At 40.9% G+C, this 13,879-nt stretch overlaps 1 protein-coding gene across 13 annotated transcripts in view; it reads right to left on the bottom strand.

The window, feature by feature from the left end:
• Positions 1–3,066: 3,066 nt before the first annotated feature.
• TAOK3 (TAO kinase 3) overlaps positions 3,067–13,879 on the bottom strand; it is a 185,680-nt gene continuing 174,867 nt past the window's right edge. For all 13 annotated transcript variants that reach the window (XM_027956529.3, XM_060400770.1, XM_060400766.1 and 10 more), the window contains 3 exons: positions 13,552–13,764; positions 5,449–5,631; positions 3,067–4,432 (listed from right to left, as the gene is read on the bottom strand). In XM_027956529.3, coding sequence (XP_027812330.1) covers positions 4,271–4,432; positions 5,449–5,631; positions 13,552–13,764 — 558 coding nt within the window. In that variant the 3' untranslated portion in view covers positions 3,067–4,270. The remainder of the gene's footprint in view (positions 4,433–5,448; positions 5,632–13,551; positions 13,765–13,879) is intronic.

Raw genomic sequence — 13,879 nt, 5'->3', positions numbered from 1 at the left:
GCAAAGAGTTGGACACGACTGAGCGACTGAACTGAAGGTACTAGAAGGAGTTGGAAGACAGTCTGTACCAGGTGTTAGGATCACAAACCCACATTCCTTCTGATAACTCCACCTTGGGACATATCATTGATAAAACTGGGGAGGGAATTTTTATAAAGTTCAGCACCTATAATCTCACAGACATAAGGCCTTTATATAAGCTAGCTAGCTAGCTGGTTTTCACTACAGACAGAAATGGATGAAATAAACTACAGGAAGTTTAATGTCCCTTTGCATGGCAGTGTGACTATACTTAGGAGTATGGGTTCAGAAATCAGATAGGTCTCAATTCAGACTCTATTGCCTCCATTTACCCTGGTCTGAGCTTACTTTCTCATCTACAAAATGTTTATAGAGTTCTATCACATGGTAAGCATAATGCAGTACAGCCTTTTCCAATATTACTTTCTGATGTACCTAATATAGGAATTTTAAAGACCTAAGCTGCTTAGGACACTGGATGTTAATTATTAAAGGATGGACTTCCCTGGTGGCCCATTGGTTAAGAATCTGCCTGACAATGCAACAGATATGGGTTCAATTCCAGGTGAGCAACTAAGCCCCTGAGTCACAACTACTGAGTCCACGCACCTTAGAGCCCATGTTCCACAACAAAAGCCACCCCAGCAAGAAGCCCGCATACCGCAATCAAGAGTAGCCCTTGCTTGCTGAAACTAGAGAAAGCTCACGTGCAGCAACAAAGACCCAGCACAGCCAAAAATAAATAAATTGATTAAGTCTTCATGCTAGAGATCACTTCTCAATGACCAGGGCTCAGAACCCTAAGAATATGAAATCTTACTGAGACTGTCTTGACCCCAAAGAATCATACCCTAGAAGTTATATATTAATATTTTACTCCTTCATTGTCATCTGCATAAAATTATTCTAATAAAAGCTGACTATGAGGGGAGGAGGTATCTACTATTACAGTGGGATCATTTCAAAATTTGCTTATAACGTCTTCTTCATAGCCTGCTTTTAAGGTGCCTCACTTCTCTGAGGACAGGGATCAAGACCATCCCCAAGAAAAAGAAATGCAAAAAAGCAAAATGGCTGTCTGAGGAGGCCTTACAAATAGCTGTGAAAAGAAGTGAAAAGCAAAGGAAAAAAGGAAAGATATACCCATTTGAATGCAGAGTTCCAAAGAATAGCAAGGAGCAATAAGAAAACCTTCCTCAGTGATCAGTGCAAAGAAATAGAGAAAAACAATAGAATGGGAAAGACTAGAGATCTCTTCAAGAAAATCAGAGATATCAAGGGAACATTTCATGCAAAGATGGGCTTGATAAAGGACAAAATGGTATGGACCTAACAGAAGCAGAAGATATTAAGAAGAGGTGGCAAGAATACACAGAACTGTACAAAAATATCTTCACAACCCAGATAATCACGATGGTGTGATCACTCACCTAGAGCCAGATATCCTGGAATGTGAAGTCAAGTAGGCCTTAGGAAGCATCACTACGAACAAAGCTAGTGGAGGTGATGGAATTCCAGCTGAGCTATTTCAAATCCTGATAGATGCTGCTGTGAAAGTGCTGTACTCAATATGGCAGCAAATTTGGAAAACTCAACAGTGCCCACAGGACTGGAAAAGGTGTCTTCATTCTAATACCAAAGAAAAGCAATGTCAAAGAATGCTCAAACTACCGCACAGTTGCACTCATCTCACATGCTAGTAAAGTAATGCTCAAAATTCTCCAAGCCAGGCTTCAACAATACATGAACCGTGAACTTCCAGATGTTCAAGCTGGATTTAGAAAAGGCAGAGGAACCAGAGATCAAATTACCAACATCTGCTGGATCATCGAAAAAACAAGAGAGTTCCAGGAAAACATCTATTTCTGCTTTATTGACTATGCCAAAGCCTTTGACTGTGTGGATCACAACAAACTATGGGAAATTCTGAAAGAGATGGGAATACCAGACCACCTGACCTGCCTCTTGAGAAACCTATATGCAGGTCAGGAAGCAACAGTTGAAACTGGACATGGAACAACAGACTGGTTCCAAATAGGGAAAGGAGTACATCAAAGCTGTATATTGTCAACCTGCTTATATAAAACTAAGATCATGGCATCTGGTCCCACCACTTCATGACAAATAGATGGGGAAACAGTGGATGACTTTATTTTGGGGGCTCCAAAATCACTGCAGATGGTGATCGCAGCTGTGAAATTAAGACACTCCTTGGAAGAAAAGCTCTGACCAACCTAGACAGCATATTTAAAAGCAGAGAGATTACTTTGTCAACAAAGGTCCGTGTAGTCAAGACTAAGGTTTTTCCAGTAGTCATGTATGGATGTGAGAGTTGGACTGTGAAGAAGGCTGAGCACCGAAGAATTGATGCTTTTGAACTGTGGTGCTGGAGAAGACTCTTGAGAGTCCCTTGGACTGCAAGGAGATCCAACCAGTCCATCCTAAAAGAAATGAGTCCTGAATATTCACTGGAAGGACTGATGCTGAAGCGGAAACTCCAATACTTTGGCCACCTGATACGAAGAACTGACTCATTTGAAAAGACCCTGATGCTGGGACAGACTGAAGGTGGGAGAAGAAGGGAATGACAGAGAATGAGATGGTTGGATGGCATCACTGACTCAATGGATATGAGTTTGAGCAAGCTACAGGAGTTGGTGATGGACAGGGAAGCCTGGCATGCTGCAGTCCATGGGGTCGCATGACTGGGCGACTGAACTGAACTTCTCTCAGCAATACATTCTCCTACGACTGGCACAGTGTGTGTGTGTGTGTGTGCGCGCGCATGTGTGTGTGCGCGTGTGTGCGTGTGTGTGACATGTGCCACCTTCTATTCTTAAGAGTAAAAAGGTGAACTGACAACTTCAGACAGTGTGACACCATCTTCAGCTCTGTAGAAGAACTTGAAGACACAGCTTTACCTGAAAATCTTGAATGGCACTTCCTGAGGGCCATGGAGAATGGTTTCTGGAGGGCGGCTCTCCTGCATTAGGAACTGACGAATCTAGAAAGGAAACTTCCTGCTACAAGAACACAGCAAGGCAATGTGATGAACACTTTTATTTACAAATATAATTAAAAGCTCTGACAGTTATCATGCTCTTCCTTGGAACCTGAAAAATTTTTTTTTTTTTAAAGTGCATGCAAAAGAAGTAAAGCCTTTTTTTTTTCCATCATTTTTTATTGTAAGAAAATACACAGTTTGAAAGTGTGAATAATGCAATATTTATGACCAAGATATGGGATTTAGGGAGGGGTAGGGAAATAAAGAAAAAAGATCAAGATGATCTGATTGAGAGACAGTGTTGAACTCCAAATACTGAATTGGAAAAGGAGGGAGGTGGGGAGGACTAGAGGAGGAAGTAAAAAAATTTGATCAGAGAAACAGTTAAAATACAATATGAAAATAAGTAATACCTCTCCTTAAATTCCTTCTATACACAAAATACACGATTTGCCAAAGCCCAATTTGTGCTACTGGGATTCTGTGAGCTCCTTAAGTGTATTCACATCCTCTGCAACAGCAGAAAATGATTATGATACAATCAGAATATGCTGAAGACAAGTTAAACTCTTGCCAGCAGGTTCTTAAAAATCACAAGATCTCTTCACCCCACCCACCCACCCCATTCCCCAAAAAAGTAATAATATGTCACCACTGATATGTACATCACAATTAGTTTCTGTAAAATGTATCAAATTTTCAATCTTTAATAAAACTTTGTTTTTTTTTTAATTCCTGATGAATAAATACCAAAAAATAAAATAAAATAAAATAATGCAGCAGCTAGTTAAGGTGTAAGGCTGCGGATATTGTGTCTCTCTCCCCCTTGGCATTTATTATTATTATTATTATTTTTTGCTTTACTTTCACAGATTGGTGGTAATGAGTGATTGCTTAAAGCAATATACATCCACTTTTTTTTGTTGTTGTTGGTTTATTGGTTTTGTTAAAACTGTCTCCAAAGTTTTCACTGAAACATTTTGAATCACATCAATACTGTGACGTGTACTATGAATAGAAGAGATGGCCAAGTTCTGGCCAGCACTGAAAGTTGACACGGGGGGAGGAAGGGGGCCCCTGATGGAGTAAGAATAAACAGGCACTAGTCCGACACGATGTCAGTAAGAGTAAGAGAGAGAGAGAGTGAGAGCAACGCCCGTTAAAATGGGGAATGTGGTTTTGTAGGGTCTGAATTTTTTTCTGTTTTCTTTTTTTTTTTTTTGTAAATGGCAAAAAAATTTAATCTCATCTATAGTCCTCCTTAGGAAAATCTAATGTAACCAAATTCCCAAATCCCATTCTGAGGCTCTCCATGTCAAAAGTTTCAATCTCTCGCTCTTGCCTTTCCAATAGGTACTTTATTCTCTCGCTGCGTTCCTTCTGAAGGGCAGCCAGCTCTTCTTCAATCTGAAATAAGCACAATGAGCAGTTCTTAATGGAAAGGAGCCCCTAACAGCATACATATACACAGAGATGCACACAGATGACACACAAACACATGGGAACCAAGCATTAAACTAGTCTGGGGCAGGCTGGGAGAGTCCTGTGATTGATGCTGTGTGTCTCATCCATCATATTTAAAAGTTGCTCACAAGAATAAAAATGTCTGGGGCCACCTGGGGCTGGCACTGCCCTGCTAGCAAGTCAAGCAGCTGGGCTGATTTAGGTCAGTGTCCTGTCTCAGCAGGAGATGGTTCAGGAGAAGCTAAAAGACACTCAAGCACAATTAGATTATGTAGCTTTCCCAGAGAGAGTCAAAAGCCCCCTGGGTCATTAGCAATTTAGTTCTAGATCAGGAGCTGGGAAAATAGTCTTTCTCGTTGACCTCTGGGAACTACCAGAAGAAACCCCAAATAACTAGTTAAGCAAATACACACTTAATGGCTTTGAGATGCTTTATGGCATCTTTTCTACTTCATATTCCTTGTAACATCTAAAAGCAATAAATATTTAAAAATCTGATAACATTAAGTATAGCAATATCAGTCTCTCTTCATTTTGATTTTTTTTAACAGCTCTGCTGGTGCTTTCTTTTGGTTTAGAAACAGCTGAGAACAAAAACCAGATCTGCATTTGGCTTCTTTGGGCCATTCAGCGGCCATGCTATCAACTTATAGTACCTTTCATATGTCAAATCAGCTACCTAGTTACCTGTGTCAGCCCTCAGACTGTGAAGGTGGAGGGTTTCTGAGCAGAGTAATAGACAGAATTCAGGCTGTGGGATCAGATTTACACATGTAATCTAAGCCTTTTGAGCCTTAGCGTCCTGCCTGTGGAATGGGGACTGTGCCTACCTCTCAGGCACTATGAGGGTCAAAGCAGGTGCATAGGGAGCAGCACCTTGTTAACCCCCGGTTACACAAACAAGGGTCACGCCCAACCTCCATCCAGTGGTACAGGACCCCTTGGCAACAAGCTCATACCTTCTGTTCAAGATGTGCTCTGCGCAGAGACACCCTCTGCTCTAGCTTCTGGAGCTCACGTTCATGTTGTGCCTCTGTTTGCATCTTGATTTTGCTCTGGTAGGCATTGAGTAGCTCCATTTCCTGCTGGAGCTGTAGCCTCAAGGCCTGGCATTCTGCTTCTTGAGCCTCATCTAGCCGTAACTGTGGGCACAGAAGACACATACTGTGATTGGCTCCTAGCTTACAGTGCATGGTGACTACGCGAGGATGCTTCCTTGTCTGGACTGAATTGGGCCCCTCAGGAAAACAGATGCCCTGGCTACATTCAGAGTTACAAATCAAAGATAGCACATTTGGCCTGATGGGCTACAAGTTCTAAAAACACTTCCTTTAAAAAAAAAACATTCTTAAGAAAGCAAAAACATTCTTTTCTTAAGGAAATCTGGCTTTCTTAAAACTACACTAGCCAGGAAAGCGCCACACTCCAGAGATTAAGCCTATCGGCTTTCAGAGGCAGACTCCTGAGCTAGAATTCCAGCCTCACTATTCACCGAGGTGTGTCACCTTAGTAAGTTACTTAATTTCTCCAAGTCTCTCTCTCTCTTTTTTTTCCATCGCAAGCAAGTAACAATAATATTTCTTGCTTTCTAAGATTTGTATGAGGAGTAAATGAAAAAATTCATATAAAATTCTAGGCATAGTTCTTGATGTCTACCAAAGGATCAGTAAACATCAGCTGCTATCATTATTTTGACTAACCATTTCCATATTTAGATATCTTTAAGCCCCAAACCATCATACATTTAGATATCCTTAGCTCTAAGAATAAGAAGAAGAAAAAAGAGCCCAATCTCCATAACATTTGAGGAGTATACCACAGTACCATTATGTTCTAGCAAGTAAAGTTGGTCCCTATAATGCTGGCTATACTTTATCCTGCTGGCCAGCCATCGAAAACTCAAGTCGTTCAAAAATCTCTTCCCCATAGAAGGTAGCCTGGATAATCTTAAGGGGCATATTCTAGTTCGAAGTAGTGAAATCTAGATAAAGTTTCCCTTGCTCCCTGCAGCACCCATACTTTGTATTATTTATTCACCAGGATACTGATCCTGTGTGGGGAATGGGCCAAGGCAAGCAGCAGAAATGCCAGCCTTTCAATAAGTACAGTCAAAAATTTAGGGCCATTAGCAGGACTGTGTTTAGGGATGATGGCCCTCCTGCCCCACCAGGTTTAGTTTGGTCTAGATTTAGCAGGCCCTCAGTTCAGCTGGGAACTATAAGATTAGAACCCTTGAATTAGACAGTTCTGTCTACCCTGAGTATATTGGCATGTTTCCATACAGACTGCTTAGCCAAGATATTTACTTTCTACCTTAAACGGCCTTCCCTATTTTGTACAATTTATGACAAGTAACAACATTTCTTAATCTCTTGACTGAGTTATGGCTTTTTGAAATGTTATTAGAATAGTTTTATAAAGCTATTTTTATAGTGTCTTCTTTTGTACTTTTGGAGAAGTGTACTCTATCAAAGGAACACAAAATAAATAATGGAGTTATATTTCCAAAGTACTTTCTAATAATTAATCCTAACCAATTTTCACTCAAACCCACTAGAGGATGCCACTCTTCTCATTTTCCCAATCACAAGTGAAGGGAGAAGAGATACTAGACACAAAGAATGGTCACTCTGTAGCAGCAACAAGCTCAGGTAAAGCCAAAAGGGTTTATGGCTCCCAATGAGGTTGTTCTTGATTCCCTCTTGATATGGGAGGCTTCTTACCAATAAAGGGAATGAAGTCTATTGTTTTCTACCTGGTTTGGCTAACTGTCATGAGTACTGGCCAGAGGCTCATTCTCTGGACAATTCAGACCACTGAATCACCTGTCTTCTTTTATTTCTGGCATTCCATTATTAATGTCAGTAACTATGTTACTCTTAACCAGCTCTGACTCTAAAAACGTGTCAGTCTAGAAATCAGAGGATATTCCAGTATTTAAAGTTGCACATACCAAATCCATTAAGAAGTTTTATGAAAGTATAGGTAAATATCAGGTCTGTTCCCTCTACTGGGTTAAATTCAAGAAAGGGATGTCACAGAAGCAGCATAATGTAGTAGTGGCCAGGCATACAGGTTTACAGGGTCCCCACAAACGGGTTCAAATCGCAGTTCCACCACTAATTAGCTACTTACCAGTAAATGACCCTCTAAGTCAAGAGTGGGTACACTATGGCCCAAAGGGCAAATTTGGCTTGCTGCCTATTTCTGTAAATGAAGTTTTCCTGGAACAGACACACTCATTCATGGCTGGACTATCTATGACTGCTTTTGTATGACAATAGCAGAGTTGAGTAGTTGTGACAGAGACTCTGGTCCACAAAAGCCTAAAACATTTACCATCTGCCCCTTTACAGAAAGCTTGTTAATCTTTACCCTAAGCAAGTAACAACTTCAATAAACCTCAGTTTCTTCACAGGTAAATCAGGGTTTAAAAAAAGTAACTACTTCAAAGGTTAGAGGGGATTCACAAAAATTAGATAACACAAAATACTTACAACAGTCCCTGGCACATGGTAAGTGGGTAGTAAAGGAAGCTGTAATTATCATCTATACTTTTATCTCCTCCCTGCCACAGAAGGAAGGGTTATTTCTCTTCTTTTATTCAAAGGCAATCATGAACCTATATTCCTGACCCTGTTCTCTCTCATCTTATGTAGCAAACATCCATTGAGCACTTGTTGGATGCTAGGCATTATAGCAGATGCTGAGAATTACAAATAGGAACAAAACCCAATCTTTATTGGAATTCCACCAATCTTTATGTCCCCACTGCTAATTCTCTCCTTCTTACCTTTAACCCCTATATGCACTCCTTGCCCTGATCTTACATCTCATCTCTGACCATCCTGAAGGGGTGCTTATCTTACCTGTCCTCCCAGCAACATTTGATACTGTGGGCTGCCCCTTCCTTCCTGGATTCTATCCTGTCTTCTGAGACACCGCACTCTCTTGGTTTTTCCTCCCTTCCTCTCCTCTTCCAGTTATTCTCTACCCCTCACTGGGTCATTAAATGTGGGTGCTCCTTAGGGCTTTGTCAGTCTTCTTCCTCTAACCTCCCTTCCTAAGGAGTCTTATCTATCTCAAAGGTTTCAGTTACCATCTTTCTGCAAATGATTCCCATAACCACACCTCTATTTCAGACTTCGTTTCTGAGATCCAGGCTAGCTTATCCACACTATACGAGATATCTTCATTTGGATGGTTCCCAGGCCTTCAAGCTCAACATGACTAATACACACACACACACACACACACACACACACACGTGTGTGTGTATGTATTTTTCTGGTTGCACTATGCAGCATGCAGGATCTTAGTTCCCTGACCAGGGATCGAACCCTCGCCCTCTGCAGTGGATGTGCAGAGTCTTAACTACTGGACTGCCAGGGAAGTCCCTCAACATGACTATTACGTTGGTGCAAAAGTAACTGTGGTTTTGCATTGCATTTGATATTGAAATACATTCTTAAATAAATGTGGTTATGTAATACATTTTAATTCACATTTCTTGATTTATGGTTTTTGCTAATGAATTATTACTTACTGTTTATTTTATATGTACTTTGGACTATGGAAATGATGTTAGACAAAAAGCAAATTCAAGTGATTTTCTTATTTGAGTGTAAAATAGGTCATAAAACAGTGGAGACAACTCACAACATCAACAACGTATTTGGCCCAGGAACTGCTAATGAACATACAGTGCAGTGGTCACTCAAGAAGTTTTGCAAAGTAAACAAGAGGCTTGAAGATGAGAAGCACAGAGGCCAGCCATCAGAAGTTGATGATGACCAACTGAGAGGATCATAAAAGCTGATCTTATAAGCACAGGAGAAGTTGCCCAAGAACTCAGTGTTGACTGTTCTATGGTCGTTCAGCATTTAAAGCAAATTGGAAAGGTGAAAAAACTTGGTAAATGGGTGCCTCGTGAGCTGACCAAAAATTAAAAAAAAAATCATTGTTTTGAAGTGACATCTTCTCTTATTCTGTGCAAGCGATGACATTTCTTGATTGAATTGAGATGTGCAATGAAAAGTGGATTTTATACGACAACCAGTGATGACCAGGTCAGTGGATGGACTGAGAAGCGATAGCACTTCTCAAAGCCAAACTTGTACCAAAAAAGGTCAAAGTGAGTGTTTGGTGGTCTGCTGTCACTTGATCCACTACAGCTTTCTGAATCCCGGTGAAACCATTACATCTGAGAAGTATGCTCAGCAAACTGATGAGATGCACCAAAAACTGCAACTCCTGCAGCCAGCATCGGTCAATAGAAAGGGTCCAATTCTTCTCCACAACAACGCTCAAGTGCATGTTGCACAACCAATGCTTCAAAAGTTCAATGAACTGGGCTACGAAGTTTTGCTTCATCTGCCATATTCACCTGACCTCTCGCCAACCAACTTCTACTTCTTCAAGCACCTAGACAACTTTTTGTAGGGAAAATGCTTCCATAACCAGGGGGCGGCAGAAAATGCTTTCCAAAAGTTTGCTGAATTCTGAAGCACAGATTTTTATGCTACAAGAATAAACAAACTTATTTCTTATTGGTAAAAATGTGTTGATTATAATGGTTCCTATTTTGATTAATAAAGATATGTTTGAGCCTTGTTATAATGATTTAAAATTTAGGGTCTGAAACTGTAATTACTTTTGCACCAACCTAATGATACTAACTAATCATTGTTTCGGCTCAAATGGTAAAGCGTCTGCCTGTAACGTGAGAGACCCAGGTTCAATCCCTAGGTCGGGAAGATCCCCTAGAGAAGGAAATGGCAATCCACTCCAGTATTCCTGCCTGGAGAATTCCATGGATTGAGGAGCCTGGTAGGCTACAGTCCACAGGGTTGCAAAGAGTTGGATATGACTGAGTGACTTCACTTCAATCATTGTTTCCTTCCCACTTTTCCAATTTCTGATTCTTTTTTTGACCATATAGATAAATGGTATCATCATCTACTGTTTTATTCAAACCAGAGACTGGGTGTCATTCTTAATATCTCACTCTCCACATTCAATCTGTTACTAAATGCTTCTAGTTCCACCTCCTGCCTCGCTCTCAAACTGAGTCACTTTCTGCTTCATCCTGTTCCCTCTCTAGTCTGGCCACCATTCCTTCACACCCAGTTACAGGCAGCAACTTTATACATGCTCTCCTTATACCTGCACTCGCTATCTCCCAAGCCATTCTCCACATTTCACCTAAGTTATCATTTAAAAATGTAAATCTGACATGTCTCCTCCTTAATGCTCTTTAATGGCTTCCCAATGCTTTTAGGATAAGATCAAAATTCTTAAGAAAGCTTACCAGCCTATACATGATCTAGTCTTATTCTTGTGTTAGTTGCCTCCTAGTTCTCTATATTCCAAATACAATGGACTTTGAGTTTTTTAAAAGTGACACTGTCTTTCCCATCTTTACAAATGTATAATAGTTTCTTTTGCCTAGAATGTGCTCCCTACCCCTCAGCTTAAATAATCATTTTGTCTGAGAGCCCTTTCCTGACTCTCTAGACTAGCTTCGCTCTGTGGGCACACTGCACTTGTTCTGCTGTTACATGTAGACTTTTCCAACATCTGTTTTCTTCACTCTTTCATTAATTCCATGAGGACATTATCAACCTGTTTTTTTCACCACATTATTTCTGGATGTCAGGGGCACAGCAGAAGCATTCAATAACTACTTATTAGATGAATGGATGAATGAATTACACTGGTTTCTATCCTCAACTAAGGACATGTTTAAGCCTTTCCAATTAACAGAAGTCCCCCTTTAACTGTTTCTTCCTTTAGCTAGAGCTCTGTTTTGCCTTTCCTTCACTGACAACAATCTGGGAAGAGCAGTCTCACAGTTTTTATCTCATTCTATATTCCCTTTTTTCCCATTTCCAGCACTCCACTGTCTGTGACAAGCAATGGACAAAACCACTGCTGGGTCCACCTGGTCTCTCTGAAACATTTGAATTCATCAACTAGAAACCTTTGTTCTGGCTTCTGTGACACTCCTTTTGGTTCCCCTTCCACAATTCTGGTTATTCGTCTTCTTTGGTCTAACTTCTACTTTGCCCTCAAATGTTGGTGCCCACTACTCTGTTCTGAGTCCTCTTCCTCTTTAAACACAATCTTCTATCCCTTGGAGGTCTCAGGTATTCCCAACTGCTACAACTGCCTCCATATAATAATGACTCTTTTTTTTAAGCTGTGTCTCATGGCATCAGCGATTTTAGTTCCTCAATCAGGAACTGAACCTGTGCCCCCTGCCTCAGAAGCACAGTCTTATCCACTGGATGGCCAGGGAAGTCTTTTAAATTTAAAAAACTTTAGATTAAAAATCTTTTTGGCCCTGATGCATGGCATGTGGCATCTTAGTTCCTCGCCTAGGTATCAAACTCAACCAGGGATCAAACCTGAGCCCCCTGCATTTGAAATGCGGAATCTTAACCGCTGGACCACCAGGGAAGTCAACAATGATTAACTTTTTAATGTTAATCCTGACACCCTTTTGAACTGAAGATTCCCATCTCTGCACCTTTCCACCTAGATACCCACAGAGCTCAGTTAACAGGTCAAGTATCTTCAAGGCACCCAAACTCATTTCTCCTTCTGACTCTCTTGGTAAAATTATGACCAGTTCCGCTATTATCAAACCTACCTCTCAAATTGGTCCCTAAGTTCTCTCTATTCTACCTCCTAAATATTTCTCAAATCCTCCTCTCCCTCCTCAGTATCTCCATTATCATGTTCTTAGTTCAGGGCTCCGATTTTTCCCCCTGGACTATTACAATAGCTTTCTAACAGGTCTCATTACTGGCATTTGCCACATTTACGGCCAGTATCTTTCTACAGCCCACATTGGATCCTGTCACTTTCCTTCTTTAGATAGGTTTCAGTAGCTCTCTCTCTCATTTGGCCACACTGCACGCATGTAGGATCTTGGTCCCCTAACCATGCCCCCTGCAGTGGAAGTGGAATCTTAACCACTGGACCACTGGGCAAGTCCTTTTAGCAGCTCTCCATTGTTGATAGAATGTCCACACTCCTGGCTTTTGAGGCTCTGACCCCTGGCTATCCACCAGCTGCCTGTCATCCTCCTACCACCAACTACTCATCGTTTCTCAAATGCACCATCCTCTTTCAGGCCCTGGAATCTTTACATATACTGTATTGTCTGCCAGGAGTAATTTTTCCATTTCTGCTCATTTGACCAACTATTACTCTTTTAAGAGTCATCTCCTTGTGAAACCTTCACTGAATTACTGGGCAAATTCCCATTCCTGGTTCACTAAGATCTAAGTTACGATTTCTCCATTTTGGGCTCCCACAATCCTCCTCCTTGAACTTTTGGGCTCATACCAAAGTTCTTTCACTCCCCAAATGCACACTTTCTATCTTTGAGCCTCTGTCTATGTAGGCCCTTTTCCATGTAACCTCTTTGCATCAATAAATTCCTTCATGCTTCTTGGCTCCTGATGAGACGCTTTTCCTAGACCAGATTAGTTGTTCCTACTTACCCTCCCATAGATCCTGGCACCTCCCAGTTCAAAGCACTTTTATGTTTTATTTTCATTGCTTAATTATCTGACCCTCTTACTTGACTGACAGATGTGTGAGGACAGGGACCACTATCATCTCTCTAGTTCATCACTCTTATCTCTGAGCCCAGCAGAGTGCTGAGCATAGGTGCTTAATAAGATTTTACCAAATGAATGTGTCTGTGTGTCTCATTCATTTGTGCCTGACATTAGCTGTGAAATCTTTGGTGAATGAAATTATGATATTATTACATGAGGTATCTATTGCACTGTGCCCTCAAAGAACCTATGTGCCACAGGTCTCATTTAGTGCATTATTCCTTGAATTCCATCTCTTAAAACACACTCCAGCAAGTATCCGCACTGGCTTGGCTTTATTCAGCGTCGTCATTTCCTTCAGTTCTTTGGGTGGAAAATACCAATATCTTAAATGTGCACAAGAAACATCCTGGGACCAAAAGGCTGGATCTTGAATTTTCTTGATTCCTAAAGCTCTTGAAGCTGTGGCACTGAACCTAAACCACTTACCGCTTGAGAGGCCATCATTTCATTTATACTCTGTTCATACTGCTCTGCCAAAATGGCAAGTTTTCTTGTCTGCTCATCTTTCAGTGTCTTTAAGATTGTTTTGTGCTCATTCTTTGGAGTAACTTCCAACTGGTGATTTTTGAGTGCTTTATACTGTTTGGTCTGTACTTTGCAAGTGTCCTGAAACTGTTTTTTAATTTGCATTTCCATGGCCTGTATAGAAAAAGTGACAGGAAAAGAAAGCCACATCAGTAAACACAGAAAGTCTTCCATTCTCATCCAACAGTATAGGTTCTGGGACCAACTGTCTTTTGGTGCAGTGACCGAT

Source organism: Ovis aries, chromosome 17, assembly GCF_016772045.2.
Source record: "Ovis aries strain OAR_USU_Benz2616 breed Rambouillet chromosome 17, ARS-UI_Ramb_v3.0, whole genome shotgun sequence".
Lineage (NCBI taxonomy): Eukaryota > Metazoa > Chordata > Mammalia > Artiodactyla > Bovidae > Ovis > Ovis aries.
Note: the sequence above shows the minus strand (reverse complement) of the source record. Positions and strands in the feature narration are given on the sequence as shown.